Below are 23,565 nucleotides of genomic sequence, written 5' to 3'. Positions count from 1 at the left end.
TAACATCTTTGGGCCTCATTTCTCTTACCTGTAAAATGTGAGAGTTGGACTAAAATGGACTTTCAGTTTTAAATCTGTTTCTCTATACTCTCTTACTACATGAAGTATATTCGTATACATGTACATGTACTGAGTCAGGGCTTCCTTCTAATCCCTTCTCTAGAAGCTCACATATCCACATCCACCCCTCCTTAGTCTTCCCTACCTGCCGCCCCTGGTCTCGGAAGAATTCTCCAGTATTCTCGATGACTTGTTCATCTGACAGCTGAGAATATGGCTGCTCTTGGCAAAAAGTGAAGGTTTCCCACAGTGTCACCCCAAAGGCCCACACATCACTTGCCGTGGTGAACTTGCCCTAGTCAGTTGTGAAATGAGAAGGAAAAAAGAGAGAAACTCAGGATTACCACAGACACATATGCACACATGTGTGCACACACACACATACACGACATACCCCAAAGGATGTATTGCTTTTGACTTCATGCCTCTACAGGTTTCACATAAGTTCCCTTTTCTCCACTCATTATATATCAGCCTAGTTCAGGCTCTCAATGACCTCTCACCTGTACTATTGAAGACATGACCAATTGGCCCCCTGCTTCCATTATCTCAGCACCCCAATCTATCTTTCACATAGCTGGCAAAATTATATTCCTAAAGCACAAATTTGATCATATCACTCCCTGTTTTCATTAGGATTCAATACTAATTCCTCAGTTTGACATTGAAAACCCTTCACAAAGTTGCTTCCAGCCTTCTTTTCTCTGTTATTCCCCAAACCATCTGGGGACAGAGGTGTCTGGCATTGATGGAGGGGTCCTGTAAATGAAAGGTGTCAACTGCCTGTCTACTTAAGTGGCAAAACTCCTGAGTGTGCTGGAATGGGATTAAATTGCAATTGAGAAATCTTTACCAAAACATCCAGATTTATTGCCCTTCCACTGACTATGCCCCAGCTCAATGGACCTATTTGTTATTCCTAAACTCCTTCCTCTGTACATTTCCTCATCTGAAAAATGAAATAGTAGTCCTAGATGATCTTCAGCCATTTTCAGGGATAAAAATTATAGTCCTATCATTTAGAGAATGTAAAGCCCAAGTGATTTGCTCAAAAACAACCAGAAAGTCTCTGTCAAGATAAGAACTGAACACTATCCTTATTTAGGGAGGGTATGGTGCTTCATTACTATGATAGTCGAGAATGATATTTACCAAGGATAATTAGCTATGGTTGAGAAAAAAATTCAAGTGTCTATATAGTAATATTGGTTAATTGTTGACGATCAAATTTAGAATTATTATTATTAACCCATGGACCCAGAAACAGTGTGTAGAGGCAGCTAGATAGTGAGGTGGATAGAGTGCTGAGCCTGGAGTCTGGAAGGCATAAGTTCAAATTCAGCCTCAGATACTTACAGCTTATAACCCTGGACAAGTCACTTAACATCTATCTATCTATCTCCATTTCCTCAATTTTAAAATAGGGGTGATAATAGCACCTGCATCCTAGGGCTATTGAGGATTAGATAAAATAACAATTGCACTTTTTGTGGTAGCTAAGAATTGGAAATTGAGGGAATGACCATCAATTGGAGAATGAATGAACAAGTCTTGGTATATGATCATAATGTAATACTACTGTGCTATAAGAAATGATGAGCAGGATAATTTCAGAAAAAAAAAAAAAACCTGGAGAGACACAAATGAACTGACATGAAGTGAAGTGAACAGAACCAGGAGATCATTGTATAAAGTAACAACCATTTTATACAATGAAGACCTGTGAATGATTCAGTTATTCTCAGCAATACAATGATCCAAGACAATCCCAAAGGATTCATGATGGAAAATGCTGTCTCCAGAGAAAGAATTTATATTGTCTGAATACAGACTGAAGCATACTATCATTCTTTTTTTTCTTCCTTCTTGCCTTTTTTTCTTGTCTTCTTGTACAAAATTATGAATATGTATATGTGATTATACATATACAACCTATATCAGATTGCTTATCATCTCAGGGAGGGAGGGATAGAATTTGGAACTCAAAACTTAAAAAAAAAGAATGTTAAAAATTTACATGTAATTGGGAGGAAATAAAATATTATTTGATCATAAAAGTATTTTATTATTTTCTAGTTGCATGTAGAGATAGTTTTCAACATTTGTTTTTATAAGATTTTTAGTTCCAAATTTTTCTCCCTCCCTCCCTTCTCTCCCCCCTCCCCCAGACAGCAAGCAATCTGATATAGGTTATATATGTATAATCACATTAAACATATTTCTGAGGGGCAGCTAGGTGGCGCAGTGGATAAAGCACTGGCCTTGGAATCAGGAGGACCTGAATTTGAATCCAGCCTAAGACACTTTACACTTAGCTGTGTGACCTTGGGCGAGTCACTTAACCCTCACTGCCCTGCCCCCCCAAAAGCCCCCATATTTCTGCATCATTCATGTTGTGAAAGAAGAATCAGAACAAAAGGGGGAAATCTCAAAAAAGAAAAAAGTAGAAACAGAATGGTTTAATCTCCATCTTGATTCCACAGTTCTTTTTTCCAGACATGGAGAGCATTTTCCAACATGAGTCCTTTGGAATTATCTTGGATGATTGTATTGCTAAGAAGAGTTAAGTCTATCGCACAATGTTATCGATACTATATACATACACACACACACACACACACACACACACACAATGTTCTCCTGGTTCTGTTCATCTCACTCAGCATCAGTTCATGTAAGTTCTTCCAGGTGTCTCTGAAATCTGCCTGCTCATCGTTTCTTACAGCACAATAGTATTCCATTATATTCATATACCACAGCTTGTTCAGACATTCCCCAATTGATGGGCATCCCCTCAATTCCCAATTCTTTGCCACCACAAAAAGAGCAGCTATAAATATTTTTGTACATGTGGGCCCTTTTCCCTTTTTTATGATCTCTTTGGGATAAAGACCTAATAGTGTTATTGCTTCGTCAAAGAGTATGCATAGCTTTATAGCCCTTTGGGCATGGTTCCAAATTACTCTCCAGAATGGTTGGATCAGTTCAGAGCAATAAAATATTATTTTTAAAAAATAACATTTGTAAAACATATAGTACAATGCCTGTCATATAACCATTGTTTGATAAATGCTTTCTTCCTCCCTTCATTCTTTTTTTTCCTTTCTTCCTTCTGTCCAAGACCAATCTTAGCCACAATGTGATGAATTAATTCCTTTTAGCCCAACCATGTAGGGGAAGGGAGATGTCAGGCATTGGTGGAGGAATCATGTAGGTACATGAAGCTACAGATCTTGGAAATATTACCACAAAAGGCTAGAATGATATTGTGGAAAGTCAGTCCTCCCCAAGTAGAGAAAACACTTATTTCAGCAACAAGTATTTGTTAAGTACCTACCATGTACAAAATGAGAGATGGCATGTCCAAGGAGAGAAAGTGCTGGTCTCAGAGTCAGAAGACCTGGGTTCAAATCTGGCCTCTGACACCTACTGACTATATGACCTTGAACAGTTCACTTAACCTCTTTATGCCCCAGGTAACTCTCTAAGATTATAATTGTAGAACATACGTTGATCTGCATTAGTAGAGGGAGTTATCTTACCGTGAGTTCTCTATACTGATGAAATCACAAGTCCATTGTAAGACCCTGTGCTAAGCACTGGGGATACAAAGATAGATATGAAATAGTTCCCATTGTCAGGCAGCATACAATTTAACAACAGGAGAGGAGGAGAAGGAGGTGGAGGGATATGTATACAAACCATGAGAAAGGGAGAATGAGATAATGGAAGGAGAGGCCAGGATATAGTGCTAGGAGTTTGAGGAGGGACAAATGACTCTCACCTGTGTGGGCAGGGCATGCCTGACATCATAGAAGGTTTGATGGAAGAGTTAGGATTTGAGGTGGGTCTTGAAAGAAGGGAGGGACTTCAACAAGTGGGGACTGGGGATGTAGTCCATTCTAGGCATAGAGAAGAGCAGGAACAAAAGTATGGAGCCAGAAGAAAGAGCAGGCCAAGAAGGAGTCAGAGATTAGTTCAACGTGGCTAGAATATAGAGTACATGAAAGTAAGGGTGTGCTGGTAAATGTTTAATAACCAGCTGGTTATTAGTAGTAATAGAAAAAAAAAGTGTATCCATGAGATATTTTTAAGTTTAATCAAAATTATAAACATTTCCTCCATCACTTTCTTAAGTCTAGAAATCAACAAAATGATGAATCAAGCCCTGGTTTGTAGTAGTTGCTAATAGCTGAGATGCCTTTGCTCACACTGCAAATAGAACAATGAGCTGGCTTCAACATCCTGCTGCATGAAAGATAGTGTTAAGACCATAGGACCTTAAGGCTAAAGAATCTTAAAAAGCAGACATAGAATTTTATCATTTTATTCATTGGCAATGGAGAGCCAGTGAAGATTTTTGATTAGAGGATAGGATCATAGTGGTGCTTCAATAAGATTACACAGTATAAGGGGTAAATATTAAAATTATTTAGGCTCTCCTAATATTTCTGATACAGTTCTACACATGCCACCTTATGGGCCTAGGATAGTAATAGATCTTTGATCAATCCTGTTGATTGATTTTTAGAAGTTGAAAGTATGGAAACTCACCAATAAGATACTCTCCCAAGACATCCAGCGGATAGGGAGCACTGCCCGACCTTGGATCCTATAGTAGTCTCCACTGTACAGGTTTCTGCTCATCCCAAAGTCTGCTATCTTGATGGTGTAGTTCTTACCCACTAAGCAGTTTCGTGTGGCCAGGTCCCGGTGGACAAAATTTAGAGAGGACAGATACTTCATGCCCGAGGCTATCTGTGTGGCCATGAATTTCAGGTTTATATAACTGGGGAAATATGAGAGGGGACAATCAGAAGTAACCAGAGCCCAGATGAATGCAGATGGACACAGGCAAACCTTGTCACCTTACCTGCACTATGGCAGTAAATGCCTAACTGGTTTCCCTGCCTCTAATCCAACCTCCAAATAGCTGCCAAATCTTTATTCTTAAAGCAGAAATCTGACCATGAGCCATGCCCCATACCCTGACTTTAAAATCTTCAATCATTTTCTGTTGTCTCTAAGATAAAATACATACCCACATCTTGGCATTTAAAAGTCTCCACAACCTAGCCTTCACCTTCCTTTTCTGGTTTGTTTCATATTTTATAGCATCAAGCCCCCTGTTCCTGTTGAATTGGCTTATATGTTATCTGTCCCATATGACATTTCATCTCCCATCCCCTTGTCTTTTCATTAGTTCCCTACATCAGGAATGCCATCCTTCCTCATTTGTGCATTGTACTGTGGAATTCCTAGCTCCCTTCAAAGCACTTTAGCTATCCTTTTACACTTGATGGCATTCCTAATCCTCTCCATTATTAGTAATCTCTCCCTTCTTTAAATGACTTTGCATGTACTTTGTAGTTAATTACTTTATATGTACTGCATTCGCCTCCTGCACCACCTCCCCTCAGTAGCATGTAAGCACCCTCACAGTAGGCACAGTTTATTTTGGTCTCTTAACTTGCCAGTGCCTAGCACATAACATAAATTTGTTGGATGTAATTGAATCATGGGTATGGAGAGATGAGTTTCTCCAACTCTACAGAAAGTTTCTTGAGGTTTGGGACAATATCTTGCATTCCAATGCCCACTTGTCAGGTATGCTGTCAATGGAATTCTCACTGGTACATCTTTGGACTAGATTGATGCTGAGGTAGCTTTCAACTCTGGAACGCGGCCATTTTGTATCACTGACACCACTTAGCAAAGTGCTGGGCATAAAGAGCACTGTATATTCAATAAACATTGAATTCATGGATTAACATTATTTTTTTTTGATGCTGTAATGTTCAGGAATCAGTTCTCAAACAAGATTAAAACATTGCTATTCTATTGTAGAGCTATTTTTTTATTATAAAAAGAGAGAAACTGAGATGTAGACCTAATAATGATGATGATGAAAATAATAAAATTTCATATTTATATAGCTCTTTTACAAGAGAAACTCCCTGAGAGTAGAGACTATTTAGTTCTTTGTATTTGTATCTTTAGGGTCTAGCACTGTGCCTGGTTGGTAGAGAGAAAGAGAAACCATTACCTCCAGAAGCCATTCACTCGAAATTTTTGAGTAGTTGCAATTGTTGAAAACTTTCTCCTTATAACAAGCCTAAAATAGCTTCTTTGCCATTTTTATCCACTGCCTCTAGTCTGCCTGCTGGGTCAAGGACACCGTGTATAATCCTTCCAATGACAGTTTTTTAAAAATGACTTAAGATAACTATCATTTCCTCCTTAAGGTTTCTATTCTTTGGGATAAGCTTCTTCAACTGATAAGTTGAAGGTGATGACAAGATCTCTGGTCCCCCTTACCATCCACCTCCTTCTCCTCTGGATGCTTTCAAGCTTATCAGCATTCTTCCTAAAATGTGGTACCAGATAAACCAAACCCAAAGCGGCCTGACTCAGTTACCTGACAGTAGGCGCATTACTGGAGGGAGGGCTCTGGGGCTCGTGTCGGGAAAGGAATTGGTTGAGGTCCCCATTCTCCATGTACTCGGTGATCATACATAGGGGGTCTTCTGCAATGCACACTGCTAACAGCCGGATGATGTTTGGGTCCTTTAGCCGGGACATGATCTTTATCTCCTTGAGAAAATCATTCCTTTGGAAGGACACAGACAAATATAGATGGACACACCAAACACAGACCAACACAGAGGTTGCTTGAGTTGGAGGGCGTCAAACGGGAAAAGCATCCCCAGCAAAGACCCCTCCAACCATAACTTTTCCTGACCTTGTTCTGCTCTGTAGAATAGTTATAGAATGCCTGATGGTTGTTGATTCTCCTTGATCTACAACATATGTTCTCCTAGAATTATATGCTCTTATAATGCTGTTGGCAAGCTAAATTTGCTGCACCATTTTAAATGCATTATTTAAAGGAGCCCTAATTTGAATTATTTGATGAAGAGAAGTACCTTTTTTTTCCAAAGTAAATAATCTTTCCCTCATTTATGTATCTTATAAAGCTGTATGTTCATACAGCAAGTGTGTTTAATGTTGCAATCCAACCACCCAGATAATTAACAGGATAGCCCGTTTGACAGTAACTCTATTTAAACGCACACTTTGGTAATATACTGTTACTTCAAAAATCTGTACTTAATGGCCAGAAATAAGGAGGGGATCTGTATTGGCTAGGGACCTCCAGCCTGGACATTTTATAATTTGTTACAAGTTCTATCCATCGAATGATGGAATAATGCCCAAACTGAGTCCCTGAGGACAATTTCCCATATAGTAGCTGGCCCTGACAGCTTATCTTGGACCCTATAGGAATAGGTCAGAATTGCATGTCCTAAGACCCTTATATGACATATAAAAATCATTGGGAATGTGAGGGTAGTTGTGTCGGAACCTCCCTGTGTTTCCCGAGGCTGAGATCTCCCTGTGATAGCAGTGACCTTCCTATATGCACCCAGATCCTGACATAATTTTTTTAGGTGAACTAAAAAAAAAAAAAAAAGCTTCAGATACTTCCAGGAGGCTCAAGGACTCTGACATTCAACCTTTCTGAGTAGGATAGGGCACACAAATTAATGTAGATCACATCTCAATCACTCAAATTTAAACACTGGCAATGTGTTCAATACATCCATTGTATCTCCTTGTCACTTCTTTAAAAAATCATGTGCTTGGGGCAGCTAGGTGGCACAGTGGGTAGAGCACCAGCCCTGGATTCAGGAGGACCTGAGTTCAAATTTGGCCTCAGATACTTCACACTTACTAACCATGTGACCTTGAGCAAGTCACTTAACCCTCATTGCCCCGTAAAAAAACAAAAAACAAAAAACAAAAACATAAAAAATCATGTGTCAAGATCATAGATACATGTTTAAGGGTGAAGAACATAGTTCTTCAGCATGATTTGGAAGGTTGCACAGTCCATTCAACCTAATAAAGTCTCCCCAGTAATTCTCTGAAACAGTTCATAGCTTTAGCACCTCTCTCCCTCCCAAACTTTAAGTGTGCCAACCATAGGACTCCCTAGGGGCACACTGTCATGATTCTTGGGGCTTATCATGTTATTTGAGACAAGAACAATAAACTTTCTCTCAGAGGTATGGAAAAGGCTCATGACAGAAATCAAAACAATACAATACACCCAGATGTGTAGCTCTTGCAGAGAAAGTAAGTCTCAATGGTGGAATAATTCATCAGTTCTGTAATGGGAAGGTTGTTAGATAAGGGTGTGAAGGTAGAAACCATAATCTACATTAATCTTAAACTCTTAGATGGCTTGAGGAATTACTTGGGGACTTTTTGGAATAAGTTTCCAAGTGAAAACAGTTGGACATTCTCAGGTTTGATGGACATAGAAAAAAAGGCAAAAAGAGTGTAACAAAGTGTTAAAAGTATACTGGACCAATGCTCAAATCCTGATGTTAATACATACTGGGTCTCTAATCATAGGCAATCCTTTAAACTCACTCAGCCTCCATTTCTTCATCGATAAAATTGGGGATAATAATATCATATATACTTATTTCACAAGGTTGTTTGGAGGGTTAAATGAGAGATTGTATGTAAAGTGTTTAATGAGTTACATAAATGTCAGCTATTATTATAGAAGAAAAAAGAGAACACTGACGGAAAGAAGGAGTTAACGGGATGAAAAGGAAGGAAAACCGAGATTTGGCAAGAAAGTGAGGAACTGATTGCTGAGAGAGTGTTTGCTCAAAGGAGGTCAGTCTATATTGGTATTGTGGTCGACCTTCTCTCTGTTCTGGCCAAACTGTTCACTTTATCCTCCCCTTGTGGTGGGACAAGGAAAGGAACAGGAACAGTCCTGATGCATACCTGCAAAACAAGGGAACAGAAGATTTCCCTATCAGGTGAGAGACCCCCACTGATGACAAGGATCCAGGGACCACAATGCCAATCAGCCTTGGGAGGGGATGTTAGACGGGGACAGGTAACACACTGCACAGAACAATGAGCAGGTATTTGCAAGAGATAGTTACTGTGCTGCCAGCCAACCTGAGAAAACTGAAACCAGCCTGGGGCAGTGACCAAAAGGCCAGACACCCAGGCAGAAAACCGAGAACACTGTAGGCAAGATGCCCCTCATTAGGGATCAAGTCATCTGATACAGTGACAATGGAGGCAGCACCAAAGGAGAGAGGAGTAAATAGACTCCTAAGCAAGTGAATTTCCAGGAGATTCCACCTCTTCAACAAGGCCTTCAGGTCCCCTGAGCCTAAGTGGACTCATTATCTATACTGTAAGTTTCAGAAACAATACTAGGACACTGGAAGGGACCAAAGAAGGAGTATTATTCTATTTTTTGTTATTATTCTTTAATAAACAGTGTTTCTTCATATGTTTTTTGTTTGTTTGTTTTTGTTCTTGTGGGGCAATGGGGGTTAAGTGACTTGCCCAAGGTCACACAGCTAGTTAAGTGTCAAATGTCTGAGGTCGGATTTGAACTCAGGTCCTCCTGAATCCAGGGCCAGTGCTTTATCCACTGTGCCACCTAGCTGCCCCTCTTCATATGTTTTTTTAGCTTCACTTACTTATAGGGAGAACAGAAAGCTTGACCTTTAAGGAGAAATGAACCAAATTTCTGATGTTCCCAAAGAAGACCCAGATGGTCACAAGAGCCATGAGGTATATTTAAGAGGAAGAATCTCTCAAGATTAAAATTGGCCCATGTGAGCTTAACGTGGAAATACTGAGCCATAGGTAATATAGGAGACTGTGTGTGTACGATGGCAGAAGAAAGCCATCTCTAAGTTGGTAGATATGCCAGGAAATATGGATGTAGTCAGAATATAGATTAAGAAGGTGAACCGCATTCAGGGTCAGAAGCTGAATTTACAAGGAAAGAGAGAAGATGAAAACTGTCCATTCACTCATTAGCCATCATCATTTCCAGGTATTAGGCAGATTCCAAACCTTGTCCTCTTATAAATTCCTTGGGAGTTGCTAAGAAATTTTCCTGGTTCAGAGAAGCAAATACATGTAAAAGAAGGTTCAAAATGTGGCTGACATACCTGGCATTCTTGTTGGCATCTGCTCGGAGCATTTTCACAGCCACCAGGGCTGGCTGGTTAGTGTTGACATCTAAGGCAAAATCTTTGTCCATGAATTTTTCCATGCCCTCCACTTCGCAGAGATGAACCTGGCCAAAATTCATTGAGGCTCAGAATCATCATTTGCTCTTTCAGAGTTCTTGGTGGGCTTTTCCTAAAGTTAAGCTAACTGGGACAGTGGAAATGGGAACCAACTGGACTATATCTGTCTCTTGAGATAAAAGAACCGAAAGGATAGAACACGAATGATATGATGACTCTCATGGCCTATCATTTGGCCTACTGAGAGAGCCTCCTAATTGGTCTCCTTGCCTTAAGTCTCTCCCTACTTGAATCCGTCCAGAAAAAAGACATACCTTTCCTACAACAGGGTGTTTCCGGACAGTTCATAACATAGCCAACAAAGTGATTTTCCTAAGGCATAGATCTCACCAACTCAATAAACTTTAGTGGTTCCCTGTTACTTCTTGGATTGAATATAAATAAAAATATAAACTACACATTTGGACATTAAGAAGCTCTTTACAACCCACCCACTCACTCCTTTCAACCTTTCCTGCATTATTACACATTACCTCTCTCCATGCACTCTATAATACAAACTGGCCTTTTGTTGTTGCTAACACACAACATGCCATTTCCCGTATCTATGCCTTTGTGTTGGTTGTCCCATGTAGCTGTAATGCTCTCTCTTTCTTGGAACCTCTGCCTCTTGGAACCTCTAGTTGCCTTCAAGACTCAGCTCAAGGTCTTCCCTGCCTCCCTTCCCCCACCAGCTGTCACTTCCCTGCCCCTCCATGCTTACCTTGTATGTGTTTTATATATACCTATATACATAAATTTTCACTCACCTATTAAAAGGTAAACTCTTTGAGGACAGGAATTGTTTTGCTTTTGTCTTGGTATTTCCAGCTTCTATCACAGTGCCTAACACACAGTAAGCATTTAATCAATGCTTGTTGATTGAGTTGAGGTGGGTGAGCTAGGTAGCACAGGGGATAGAGTAACTGGTTTGGAGTCAGGAAGACTCATTTTCCTGGGTTCAAATCTGTCCTTGGATACTTACTAGTTGTGTCAACCTGGGCAAGTCACTGAATTCTCTTTGCCTCAGTTTTCTCATCTATAAATTGAGTTGGAAAAGGAATTGGTGACACCCTCATATCTTTCCAAGAAAACCCCAAGTGGGGTCATGAAAAGTCAGACATTACTGACAAACAATTTTACGTTTATCCCCATTATATTCATCTTATTAGATCCTGCCTATTTTTCTAGCATCTGGAGATTTTGTATCCATATTCAGTAAACTAATATATTAACTATCACTCCTAGCATGATCTCACCTGCAAATTTGGCAAGCATATCATCTATGTCTTCCTTCAGGCAGTCAGGTTGTGTGGTACAGAGAGCTTTGGACCTATAGTCAGGAAGATTTAAGATCAAATCTAGCCTCAGACACTAATTGTGTGACCCTGGGCAAGTCACTTTAACCTCTGTCTGCCTCAGTTTCTTCAGCTGTAAAGTGGGAAATTGCATCTAACTTTCAGGGTTGTTGTGAGGATTTAAATGAGATATTTGTAAAGCATTCAGCAGAATGCCTGGCACAAATAAGCTTTTTACTAAATGTTTCCTTCCTTCCTTCCTTTTTCTTTCCTTCCTTCATTTTTATTGGTATAAATGTTAAACATACATGGCCAGGGGCAGCTAGGTGGTGCAGTGGATAGAACACTGGTCCTGGATTCAGGAGGACCTGAGTTCAAATCCAACCTCAAACACTTGACACTTACTAGCTGTGTGACCCTGGGCAAGTCACTTAACCCCAATTGCCTCACCAAAACAAAACAAAAAAAAAACATACATGGCCAAGGACCCATTAAAGACCTCACTCCAAGCTGATCTTCATCTCTCAGTGACTATTCTTTGATTCAGAGAGTAGAATGGGCTACTCTCAGAGATAAGTCTTTTCCACTATTGTTACTTTTTTCCCCAGATGTTATGTAAGGCATTTATGTTTTGAGTAGTATGGTTTCAACTGATAACCTCTAAAGTTCCTTCCAGTTAGATGATTCTATGATTCTGTAACTAGCGTTAACTATGTGATTATTAACTATGTAACTATGATATAATTATTACCACAAGTCCCTATAAAGAGCAATTCAGTATAATGTAGCTATATCTTGGAGCCTTATCTAAGGAAACTTAGTTACTGGAATACCAAGGAGACATTGTTATGAGGATCACAAAGATAACCCTATAGAACAGAACCTAGAGTTAATGCTATGGTGAGGATCTATTGTGTTGTGTCCAATAACAATATTTTGAAGGTTGAGATGGATCAATGGAAATCTAAATTAGGAAGCTCTGTGATTCCTTCACTGACCTCCACCAGCCACCTCCCCTCCTCTGCCACAGTATAAGCATGGGAAATAAACTAATGCTAGAATTGAATAAAAGCAGCAGAATTGTCTTTGGGAAGCAATACAGTGTTTTCCATGACTCTAAACTTCTTCCTAAAAACAAAAGCCTATCTTAGGAACAACAATGTTCTTCCAGGGGTGTTGTAGGGATGAGAAACATGAAATAACAGTCTCCAAAGAATTCAAGTTGAGGGTTACCCAAGGGGCAGTGGAGAGGCACAAGTTTATTGAAACGCTACTAAAAAAGAGTTATGTAAGACAATATGTATGCCCGGAAAAGATGAAATGTCAGTCTTCTGCAAAGAGTAAGGGATAACTGAGGAATAGCTCATTGGTATCCACCCAATGTCACAAGATCTAAAGGAACACCCCTGGCGTGTTGGGTTGAGCCTTAGGGGAAGATTTATGAGAGGCCAAACACGAGAGCCATGCAGGATGAGACGGCATGGATGGCTTATACTCTGTACTGTTGGGAGAAGTATCCAAGTCAATGAGATCACAGATGCATTGAAATATCAAAGTACATAGTTCCAAAACAATTTCTTTTAGATTGAAGCACTGCATATCAACTGCAGATTTCCCAAGGAACTGTTGTCAACTGAAATCACTACACTTTGGGTTTTCAGAAAGTTCCTATCGCTAACATTCCATATAGGAGAAATGGGTCTTTTATGTATATTGATGTGGTATCACTGAACAAATGATACCTCCTTTCTTAGGTAGTTGACTTGCTAGGATACTAGAATGAGAGAACAAGTGTGTCTGTTTTTCACTGTTTTATATACCACTTCCACGGGAAGGAGAAAAAAGACAGCTCTCATACAGCAGGCTGTTTCTGGACAGTTCATAATGGATGATCACATCTCTGAGATTTTTCCCCCTTCCAACTCCCCCTCCCCAATTCCTTCTATTTACAAACAAGACTGAAATATTAGGTTGTCTTTCAGGGCATCTGAAGCACAGTTACTTATCTTCAAATAGGAATCATGAGACAGTGGCAAGAATGATGGCATCAGGGAAGATGGCTCCTAATACCAGATCTGCCCCCACCCAATTGTTGTATCCCTAGTGCCTGGAACAGAGTAGGAGCTTAATAACTTGTTTGATTGATTGGGCTCACTTCATCTTTCCAGACATCCCTTACCTCACCTGTAAAATGAGGGGTTGGAGCTAAATGATCTCTCAAATATTTTATGATTCTAATATTTTAGAACTCATAAAAGGTCCGTTTTAAATAGTCCAAGCTTCCTCCTCAGTGTAGGAGGGAAGACTGAAAAAAAAAAAACCAGGCACTCAAAAGGATACAGTCAGAGGTATCCCTGAACAATAGAAAGCAGAGACATGTATATCTGATGGATCAACTCACCTCTCCAAACTGGCCTTCTCCCAGTTTCTCCTTGAATGTTAAGAGTTTCCTGGGGAATTCTTCTACAGCCACATCTTTGCCTGAGAGTAGGTCCATGGTAACTGCAGGTACTGAATAGGTGTTGCCTCCTGTCACACCCTGTAGGTTCACAATGTCAGCTTCTGCATAGTGGGGGACCCCCTCGGGGCCATTTGGCTGAACTGGCTTCACCACACCACTGCAGCCTAGAAAGATGAGAGAGATGGAGTCTGGATCTTTGGAGTTCTCCAAGAGGGAGTCATCTGAGTTTAGAGTAGGGTCAACCCCTCAAATATCCTTAACATGTCTTGTCCATTACCCAATTAATGAAGGGTTGAAGTAGGAATAGACAGTTTTCAGAGGAAGAAATTCAAGAAATCAATAGCCATGTGAAAAAATGCTCTAATTCATGAAAAGAGAAATAAAAATTAAAACAACTCAGGTTCCACCTCACAACCATAAAATTGACAAAGTTGATAAAAATGACAACAGCAACATCCGTTTGACTTTTAGAGCCCTTAACAATTAGATCTCTTCCTACCTTTCCAGTTTTTTATACTTTAATTTCCTACATACATCATGTGACAATCCAGAAATACTGGCCCTCTACTATTCCTTGGACAAGACACTCCTCCTGAGTCCTAGCCTTTTCAGTTGCTGACCCTCATGCCTAGAAGCATGGTCTCTCTTATTACCTGAATCTTCTGGCTTCACGGGTGTCCTTCAAGAATTAGCTCACATCTCAGATTTTACAAGAAGCCTTTTAACATAACACTACTGCTAGTGCCTTCTCTCTGAGATCACCTCCCATATACACTTTTAGTTGTTATTCAATTGTTCAGCCATGTTTGGCTTTTTGTGAGCCCATAGCATGCCAGGCCCTTCTATCCTCCACTACTTTCAAAGTCTGTCCGAGTTCCTGTTTATTGTTTCCATGACACTATCTATCCATCTCATCTTCTGCCATCCCCTTTTCCTTTTGTCTTCAATCTTTCTCAACATCAGAATCCTTCCCATTTAGTCCCATCTTCTCATCGTATGGCCAAAATATCTAAGCTTTAGCTTCAGTATTTGACCTTCCTGTGAATAGCTTGAATTAATTTCTTCAAATGTTGACTTATTTGACTTTTTTTTTTTTTGCTTTCAAAGAAACTCTTGAAAGTCTTCTCCAGCACCACAATTCTAAAGTGTCAGTTCTCTGGTACTTAGCTTTCCTTATAATACAACCCTCACAGCCATATATTGCTACTAAAAGAACCATTGCTTTGATTATATGGACGGTTATCAGAAAGAGGATGTCTCTGCTTTTTAGTATACTGTCCAGATATGCCATAGCTTTCCTTCCAAGGAGCAAGCGTCTTTTAATTTCATGGTTGCAGTCACCATCAGCAGTGATCTTTGAGTTCAAGAATATAAAATCTGACACTGTTTCCATTTCTTCTCCCTCTATTTGTCAGAAAGGGATGGAACTAGTTGCTACGATCTCAGTTTTCTTTTCCTTTTTTGGTTCTGTGCTTCTTAATTCCTCTTTACTTTCTGCCATCAGAGTGGTATCGTCTGCATACCTGAGATTGTTGATATTTCTCCCAGGAACCTAAATCCTGGCTTTTGATTCATTCAGCCTTGCATTTCACCTGATGAACTCTGCATGTAGGTTAAATAAATGAGGTAACAATATATAGCCTTGTCATACTCCTTTTCCCATCTTAAATCAATCAGTTGTTTCATGTTCATTAGCCTCCGTCCAGGTTCCTCAGGAGACAAGTAAGATGATCTGGTACTCCCATCTCTTTGAGGGCTTGCCACATTTTGTTGTGAGACACACAGTCAAAGGCTTTAGTGTGGTCAGTGAAGTAGAAGTAGATGGTTTTTCTGGAACCGTTCTGCTTTCTCCATAATCCAGGAAATGTTGGCAATTTGGTGTCTATTTCCTGTGCCTCTTTGAAAACCAGCCTGCTCTTTTGGTGATTCTTGGTTCACATACTGCTGAAGCCTAGCTTGCAGAATCTTAAACATAACCTTGTTGGCATATAAAATGAGTGCAGTTGTTTGATAATTTGAACATTCCTTGACATTGCTCTTCTTTAGGACTGGGATATAAACTGATCTCTTCCAATCCAGTAGCCAATGTGGTGTTTTCCAAGTTTGCTGGCATCATCTTTTAGGGTTTTAAATATCTCAGCTGGAATTCCATCACCTACACTAGACCTATATGGTCTGATGGTTTCCCCCACTTTCTTCATTTTAAGTCTGTATTTTGCAATGAGAAGTTCATGATTTTAGCCAAAGACAGCTCCAGGTCTTCTTTTACCTGACAGTATAGAGCTTTTCCACCTTTGACTACAAAGTATATAATCAATCTGATTTTGATATTGACCATCTGGTGATGTCTCTATAGAGTAACCTTCTGGGTTATTGAAAAAGAGTGTTTGTTATAACTAATGAGTTATCTTGACAAAACTCTATTAGTCTCCACCCACCTTCATTTTGTATACTGAGACCAAAATTTCCTGTCATTCCAATTATCTTTTGATTTCCTACTTTAGCATTCCAACACATGAGGAATGTGACATCTTTTTTTTTTTTTTGGTGTTATTTCTAGAAGATATTGTAGGTCTTCACAGAACTGTTCAACTTTGGTCTTTTGGGGCATTAATGGTTGGAGCATAGATATATTGCTGTGATGTTGAATGGCTTGCCTTAGATTCAAGCAGATATCATTTGGTCATTTTTAAAAATTATACCCTAATACTGCTTTCCTCACCCTTTTCTTGACTATGAGGGCTACTCTATTTCTTCTAAGCAATTTTTTCTCATATTAGTACCTGTAGTGGTCACCTGTATTAAATTCACCCATTCCTGTCCACTTAAGTTCATTAACATTGATGTTAATTATCAAGAGTTGCCCTATTTCCTTTTCCGAAGGAGAAATACTTATATGGAAATAACCATCCTTGAATAATTCTCACTTATTTATTTATGTAATGTACATACATGTACATACACAGGTATATCTTACATATATATGTATACGTGTGTATATGTATGTGTATACATATATATAGGTATGTTTTATAAACATAAAATGTTGCATGCACCAAAGATATGTATATATTAAGGATGGATTATTTTGTATCCAATGGTGATCACAGCCTCCTTATGACTTGTAATCTTAAAAAGATACTTGGGGCAGCTAAGTGGTGCAGTGGATAGAGCACCAGCCCTGGATTCAGGAGGACTTGAGTTCAAATCCGACCTTAGACACTTGATACTTAACTAGCTGTGTGACCCTGGGCAAGTCACTTAACCCCAATTGCCTAACCAAAACCAAACCAAAACCAAACAAATAAAAAAAGATACCTGAGGCTTAGTGAAGTCAAAAGACCTTTTCTCAGTAGTGTAGCAAAGATGGTATTTGAACTCACATCTTCCTGAATCTAAGTCCAGCATGCTAACCCCTTTAAGGCAGCTAAGTAGCACAGTAAATAGAGTTAGGGACCTAGAGTCAGGAAGAGCTGAGTTCAAATCCAGACCCAGATACTTACTAGTTGTGTGACCCTGGGCAAGTCATTTCACCTCTGCCTCAGTTTTCTCATCTATAAAATGAGAATACTAATAGCACCCACCTCTCAAGGTTGTTGGGTTTTTTTTTGTTTGGGTTTGTTTGGGTTTTTTTTTTTCTCGAGGATCAGATTATATATTTGCTTTTTTGTTTGGTTGGGTTTGGTTGGTTTTTGTTTGTTGTTTTTTCAGGACAATGAGGGTTAAGTGACTTGCCCAGAGTCACACAGTTAGTAAGTGTCAAATGTCTGAGGCTGGATTGGAACTCAGGTCCTCCTGAATGTGGGGCCAGCCCTGAAATGATATATTTGTAAAGAGATTATCAAACCTTAAAGTGTTCTATAAATACTAGTTATTATTGTTTGCCACATCTCTCAGAAGACATTCATAAACTTTATTAAATCAGAGAAAAGTCATTACCTGACTCAAATCTCATAGCAATTTATGAACTTGAATCTACTTTTTACTTCCTGTGGGCTTTAACATATATGTATATGTATGTTTATATATACATGTGTGTGTTCATATGCACTATACATACACATGTGTGTATACACATATATATAAAACACTTGCATATGTATATATAAATACACATACACATATATAAAACTTGTAAAAGCTGCCAGTCATTCCATTGGTTAGGACTCATCCATTCAATTATACTCGTCATAAAGTGTCCTTTGATGACCCCTCCGCCTCATTCCTAACCTGCCTCCTCATCTCCTGGAGCAAATTCAGGGAGTTTCCGTATGAGCCGCGAAGGCTCCTGGTAGTCAGGACCAAGGGGGAAAATCCGGTCATAAGTGGAGTTGGACTCCTGTTCGCTGGGTGATGAGGAATGATTGTTGTTGAACATGCTGGATTCACTAGGCAGGGAAAGACTGACAGTCATTTCGTCATCTAGCATCCTCCGGGAAGCCTGCAGAAGAACATGAAAGAGGGTAGTGCTAGGATGAGAGCAAGGAAGAACCTCCTTACTTCCCTCCCTCTGCTCCCCCCCTTCCCCTCCCTTAACTCTCCCATTCAGATGAACAAGAACTTAAACATGGTCCGACCCCTCCCTCCCCATTCTCATTCCTCTCTGCTACACTTATCATAGTCTAACTTAACTAGTAGAATATAAGCTTCTGTTACTTGAACTTTCATTTTCAACATCTAGCACACTAGCTTTCATATAGTAGATGCTTTAAAAATGCTTGTTGAACTGGGGCAGCTAGGTGGCACAGTGGATAGAGCACCGGCCCTGGAGTCAGGAGTACCTGAGTTCAAATTCGGCCTCAGACACATAACACTTACTAGCTGTGTGACCCTGGGCAAGTCACTTAACCCCAATTGCCTCACTAAAAATAAAATAAAATGCTTGTTGAACCGAATTCTAACTTTACTGGAATATTTGCATTCCTCTTAAGCTTTATGATTGTGGGACTGTGTCAATGGTCATCCTGTAACTGTACAATACATCTCCTAGTAAAGAATGCTGTACACAGTTGGTACTTAATAAATGTCATTCGATTGAACTGTATATTTGGGACAAACTTGTTGAAGAATTAGAGAGCAACAACCAAGGGAACAGGGGGAATATTACCTGTAAAGAGAAGGTTAAATGAATTTCAATTATTTGCCATAGGGAAGAAATGACTGAGAAACTCAAAGGAGCCTAGTTTTAAAACTGGATGAGATGATAAACTGCCAGCCCCAGGTTAAGGGACTTGCCTAAGGTCACACTGTTAATTAAGTACAAAGTCCTCTGCCTCCAAATCTTAAGCATTGGCTTAATCTTGGTCTTCAGGTTCATGGGACAGTGGGAACATAACTTAGATAAAACCTTAATTGTCATCGTGCTAGGGCAGGGAGGTGCTGGCTGATCAATTCTCTACTCAGGGCAGGTCAAGAAGCTATACTAATACTGCTACTACTTATAATTAATAAATAATAATATTCACAGGGCACTTACTAGGTCCCAGGAACTGTGCTAAGTACTTTATAATTATTTCCTTATCAACAAAAATCATGATATAATTAGGTAAACTTTTAGCTGTGTGACTTTGGACAGACCGTTCCCTTTTCTAGGTCTCTGTTTCCTCATGTGAAAATTGAGAAGGCAGGCTAAATGATCTGACATTCTGTGTTTCTGTGGGCTTTTTTGTTTTGTTTGTTTGGGTTTTTTTGTTTGTTTGTTTGTTTTGTGGAGCAATGGTTAAGTCACTTGCCCAGGGTCACACAGCTAGTGTCAAGTTTCTGAACCTAGATTTGAACTCAGGTCCTCTTGAATCCAGGGCTGGTGCTTTACCCACTGTGCCACCAAGCTGCCCCCAGCACATGATTTTTTAAAGAAGTGACAAGGAGATACAATGGATGTATTGAACACATTGCCAGTGTTTAAATTTGAGTGATTGAGATGTGATCTACATTAATTTGTGTGCCCTATCCTACTCAGAAAGGTTGAATGTCATCTTCAAAGTAACTGCAGATCATTTAAAAGGAGAGAAAGGTGTGTTTGAAATCCCATTGTGCCCTTCCTTACCTTCTCCAGCATTTTTTGCCAGAATTGCCTCCAGAGGATGATGACGATAATGGCCACAAGAATGAAGATGATGGCCACCAGGCAGCCAATCAAGATGCGTGTGTTGCTGTCATCCACCTTGAGCATCGGGTCTATAGAGAAAAGAAGAGAAACAGGAAGATGTGATTACCCCATCAGGAGAAAATGGACTTCATGACTGCTGAGGATCCTTCCAACCATGAGATTCTAGGATTCTGGGTGAGAAGAGCAGGGGAATGTCAGAATGTTTTTCCCACCATGGTTCCAGGAGCAGCCACTTAACTTTCTCCTAGTTCTTTGTTGGGTTTTCCCTGCTAGATGCTTTGTTCCAGGTCCAAGGCTTGGCCTCATTAATTTGTAAGTCTTTAACTACCTCAGGCCTAGGATTAAGGATATTTCTACTACTAGATTGCTAAAATTTTCCATGCAACTTTGTTCTGGAGTTGAGATGGGGGAAGTCTGTGAGTCCCATTATGCCTCAGATATAGAGCAATTACACGGCCAGGGTGATTTCTTGTCTAGTTCAGGAACATGCCAGGAAATACAAAGGTCCCTCTTAGGATAAAGCTGGTTACACATTTTCCTAGATACTAGTAGGGCATAGATGGGTCAGTGGGATTGTCTAAGGAATCGTCCTTTTGTTCCTTTTTCCATTAAATCTACTAGCCTTTCTCCTTCTCTGAGGTCTCACTGTCACCTCACCTGGGAGTGGTCCTTCCCTCCCTTTTCTGTCTCAGATATTTCAGTCTCTCACAGAATAGTTCCATGTCAGGTGAAAAACCTCTTCAGATTCTCCCATAATTCATGTATTCCACAGCTGGACAGTTGACCCTTATTTTTACAGTTCCCAGCCAGGTTTTGAATTCTCTCCAGGCCTCTCAAAAGCCTTTTGTCATCAAACACCTTTACTTGGTAGGCATAAACCTCTGGTTTTCTACCCATCATCTTCTCAGATCTTCTAACCTTAATCCTTGTGAACAAGAAGTATACCTACCATAAGTGGTAGGCGCTACTGAGGAGGTGGGAAGGGCTCCAGAATTGTTGTACATTGCAGCATCTATGGGGAAAAAACATAGTGAAATACAGCTGGGGAGGGGGGAGGGATTGGAAGTACAGCATAGTACAATGAAAAGAATACTGCTGCTGGAGTCCAAAGGCCTGGGTTCAAATCCTTCCTCTAATACTCATTACTTGTGTGATCTTAGATAAATCACCTAACATCTCTGAGCCTCAGTTTCCTCATTTGTAAAATGAAGGGTTTAGATCAAATGGATAGATATTTTATTTTTTATTTTTTTAGGGGCAATGAGGGTTAAGTGACTTGCCTAAGGTCACCCAGCTAGTAAGTGTCAATTGTCTGAAGCTGGATTTGAACTCAGGTCCTTCTGAATTCAGGGCCAGTGCTTTATCCACTGCGCCACCTAGCTACCCCCGTAAGATAGACATTTTGCCAGTATTTGACATGATAAATGAAGTGTTAGACTTGGAGTGAAGAAAACATGAGTTCAGATCCTGTCTCAGATCCTTATTAGCCATGTGACCATGGGCAAATCACTTGACTTTACTATGCATCAGTAAAATGTAAAAATGTAGATAATAATAGCCCTCCCCCTTTTTTTTTAAGTGTCTAAGGCTTTTCTTAAAGGAACAGTTACTGGGGCAGCTAGGTGGCATAGTGGATAGAGCACCAGCCCTGAAGTCAGGAGGACCTGAGTTCAAATCCAGCCTCAGACACTTAACACTTACTAGCTGTATGACCCTGGGCAAGTCACTTAACCCCAATTGCCTCACTTAAAAAAAAAAAAGGAACAGTTACAGAAAATTGTCTGGAAAAAGAAAATTTGCTCACAAGGGAGCCAACCCAGGGCTATCAAGAATAGGGCATGTGATGTTAACCTCATTTACTTTTTTGTGATCAGCTTTTATTTTTAATTTATTTACTTTTTTGATAGATTTGGAGAATTGTATAGACATAGTTTACCTAAATTTTTTATAAGAATTTCTTTTCTTTTTATCTTTTTTTCTTTTCTTTTCTTTTCTTTTCTCTTCCTTCCTTCCTTCCTTTCTTTCTTTTTTTTTTTTTTTGGTGAGGAAATTGGAGTTAAGTGACTTGCCCAGGGTCACACAGCTAGTAAGTGTTAAGTGTCTGAGGCTGGATTTGAACTCAGGTCCTCCTGACTCCAGGGCCAGTGCTCTATCTACTGCACCACCTAGCTGCCCCAGTTTACCTAATTTTAGCAAAGCATTTGATAAAATCTCTCCTGTTATTACTGTGGAAAAGGTGGATTGATTTTGAATGGACAATAATACAATTAGGAAAATTAAGGTTTGATTGAAGAACTGGACTCAAAGAGTAGTCAATCGTTCAGTGACATTTTGGCAGTTGTCTCTAGTAAGAGGTCCCAGGGATCTGTGCTTGACCCCATCCTGTTAAACAATTGTAATTATCGATGCCTAGGATAATAACACAGATGATTTACTGATTAAATTTGTAGATGACCCAAAGCTGTGATTGATATTTAACATATTATATGACAATATTTGGGCAGGTGGGTGTCACAGTGAATAGAGTGTTGGACCTGGAGTCAGGAGGACCCGAGTTCAAATCTAGCCTCAGATATCTGCTAGCTATGTGACCCTGGGCAAGTCACTTAACCCTGTTTGCCTCAGTGTCTTCATCTGTCAAATGAACTGTAGAAGAAAATGGCAAAACACTCCAGTATCTGCCAAGAAAACCCCACAAAGGATCACAAAAAGTTAGACATGACTGAAATGGCTGAATAAGAAGTTGTTAAACATTCTTTTTTGGGGGGGAGGGGCAATTAGGGTTAAGTGACTTGCCCAGGGTCACACAGCTAGTAAGTGTCAAGTGTCTGAGGCCAGATTTGAACTCAGGTCCTCCTGAATGCAGGGCCAGTGCTTTATCCACTGCGCCACCTAGCTGCCCAGTTGTAAAACATTTACTGGAAGACTACGGCATAGATGACTTATGTGTAGTAACACTTCATTGGTTTTACTTTTGCGTTACATCCTTTCTGGCCCTTGCTTGTCAAATATTATCCATTGTCATTCTTCATTTTCACTTTCATGGTCCTTCTATTCATTGATCAGAAACTTTAATAATCTAAAACCGCAGTAAGACTTTTGGAATCTCTTGTATAGTAATTCATATGAAAAAATCTGGGATTTTCAATTGAAAGTTCAATATGAATCAATAATCTGATATGGAAGCTAAGAAAGCTAATCAGGCTACATTGAGGAACAGAGTCTTGAACTACTGGGAAAGTAAAAATCTTTCCATCCATGCTCAAGTCTAATCAGATCACATTTGAACACTAATTTTATTAAGGGCTTTGATAAGATGGAAGGATGGATGGAGAAGAGCCTAAAGATTATGTCAAAGACAATTCCAAAGGGCTCATGATGAAAAATTATATCTATTTCCAGAAAGAGAAAGGGTGAATTCTGAGTGTTGTTTGAATCATACTTTTTTCACTTAATTTTTCTTTTTTTACAATATGGCTAATAAGGAAATATGTTTTGCATGATTTTACATGT

General features: G+C 39.7%; 1 protein-coding gene across 1 annotated transcript in view; it reads right to left on the bottom strand.

The window, feature by feature from the left end:
* The window catches only part of DDR2 (discoidin domain receptor tyrosine kinase 2), a 214,340-nt gene that overhangs the window by 2,905 nt on the left and 187,870 nt on the right, over positions 1 to 23,565 (bottom strand). The window contains exons 10-17 of the mRNA XM_044003928.1: positions 21,002 to 21,064; positions 19,990 to 20,120; positions 18,174 to 18,384; positions 13,884 to 14,107; positions 10,065 to 10,192; positions 6,479 to 6,670; positions 4,615 to 4,849; positions 206 to 355 (exon numbers count right to left, since the gene is read on the bottom strand). Of these exons, the coding sequence (XP_043859863.1) occupies positions 206 to 355; positions 4,615 to 4,849; positions 6,479 to 6,670; positions 10,065 to 10,192; positions 13,884 to 14,107; positions 18,174 to 18,384; positions 19,990 to 20,120; positions 21,002 to 21,064 (1,334 nt within the window). The remainder of the gene's footprint in view (positions 1 to 205; positions 356 to 4,614; positions 4,850 to 6,478; positions 6,671 to 10,064; positions 10,193 to 13,883; positions 14,108 to 18,173; positions 18,385 to 19,989; positions 20,121 to 21,001; positions 21,065 to 23,565) is intronic.

The sequence above is a fragment of the Dromiciops gliroides genome, chromosome 4 (assembly GCF_019393635.1).
Source record: "Dromiciops gliroides isolate mDroGli1 chromosome 4, mDroGli1.pri, whole genome shotgun sequence".
Classification (NCBI taxonomy): domain Eukaryota; kingdom Metazoa; phylum Chordata; class Mammalia; order Microbiotheria; family Microbiotheriidae; genus Dromiciops; species Dromiciops gliroides.
The sequence above is the reverse complement of the archived record's forward strand: the minus strand, read 5'-3'. Positions and strand labels throughout refer to the sequence as shown.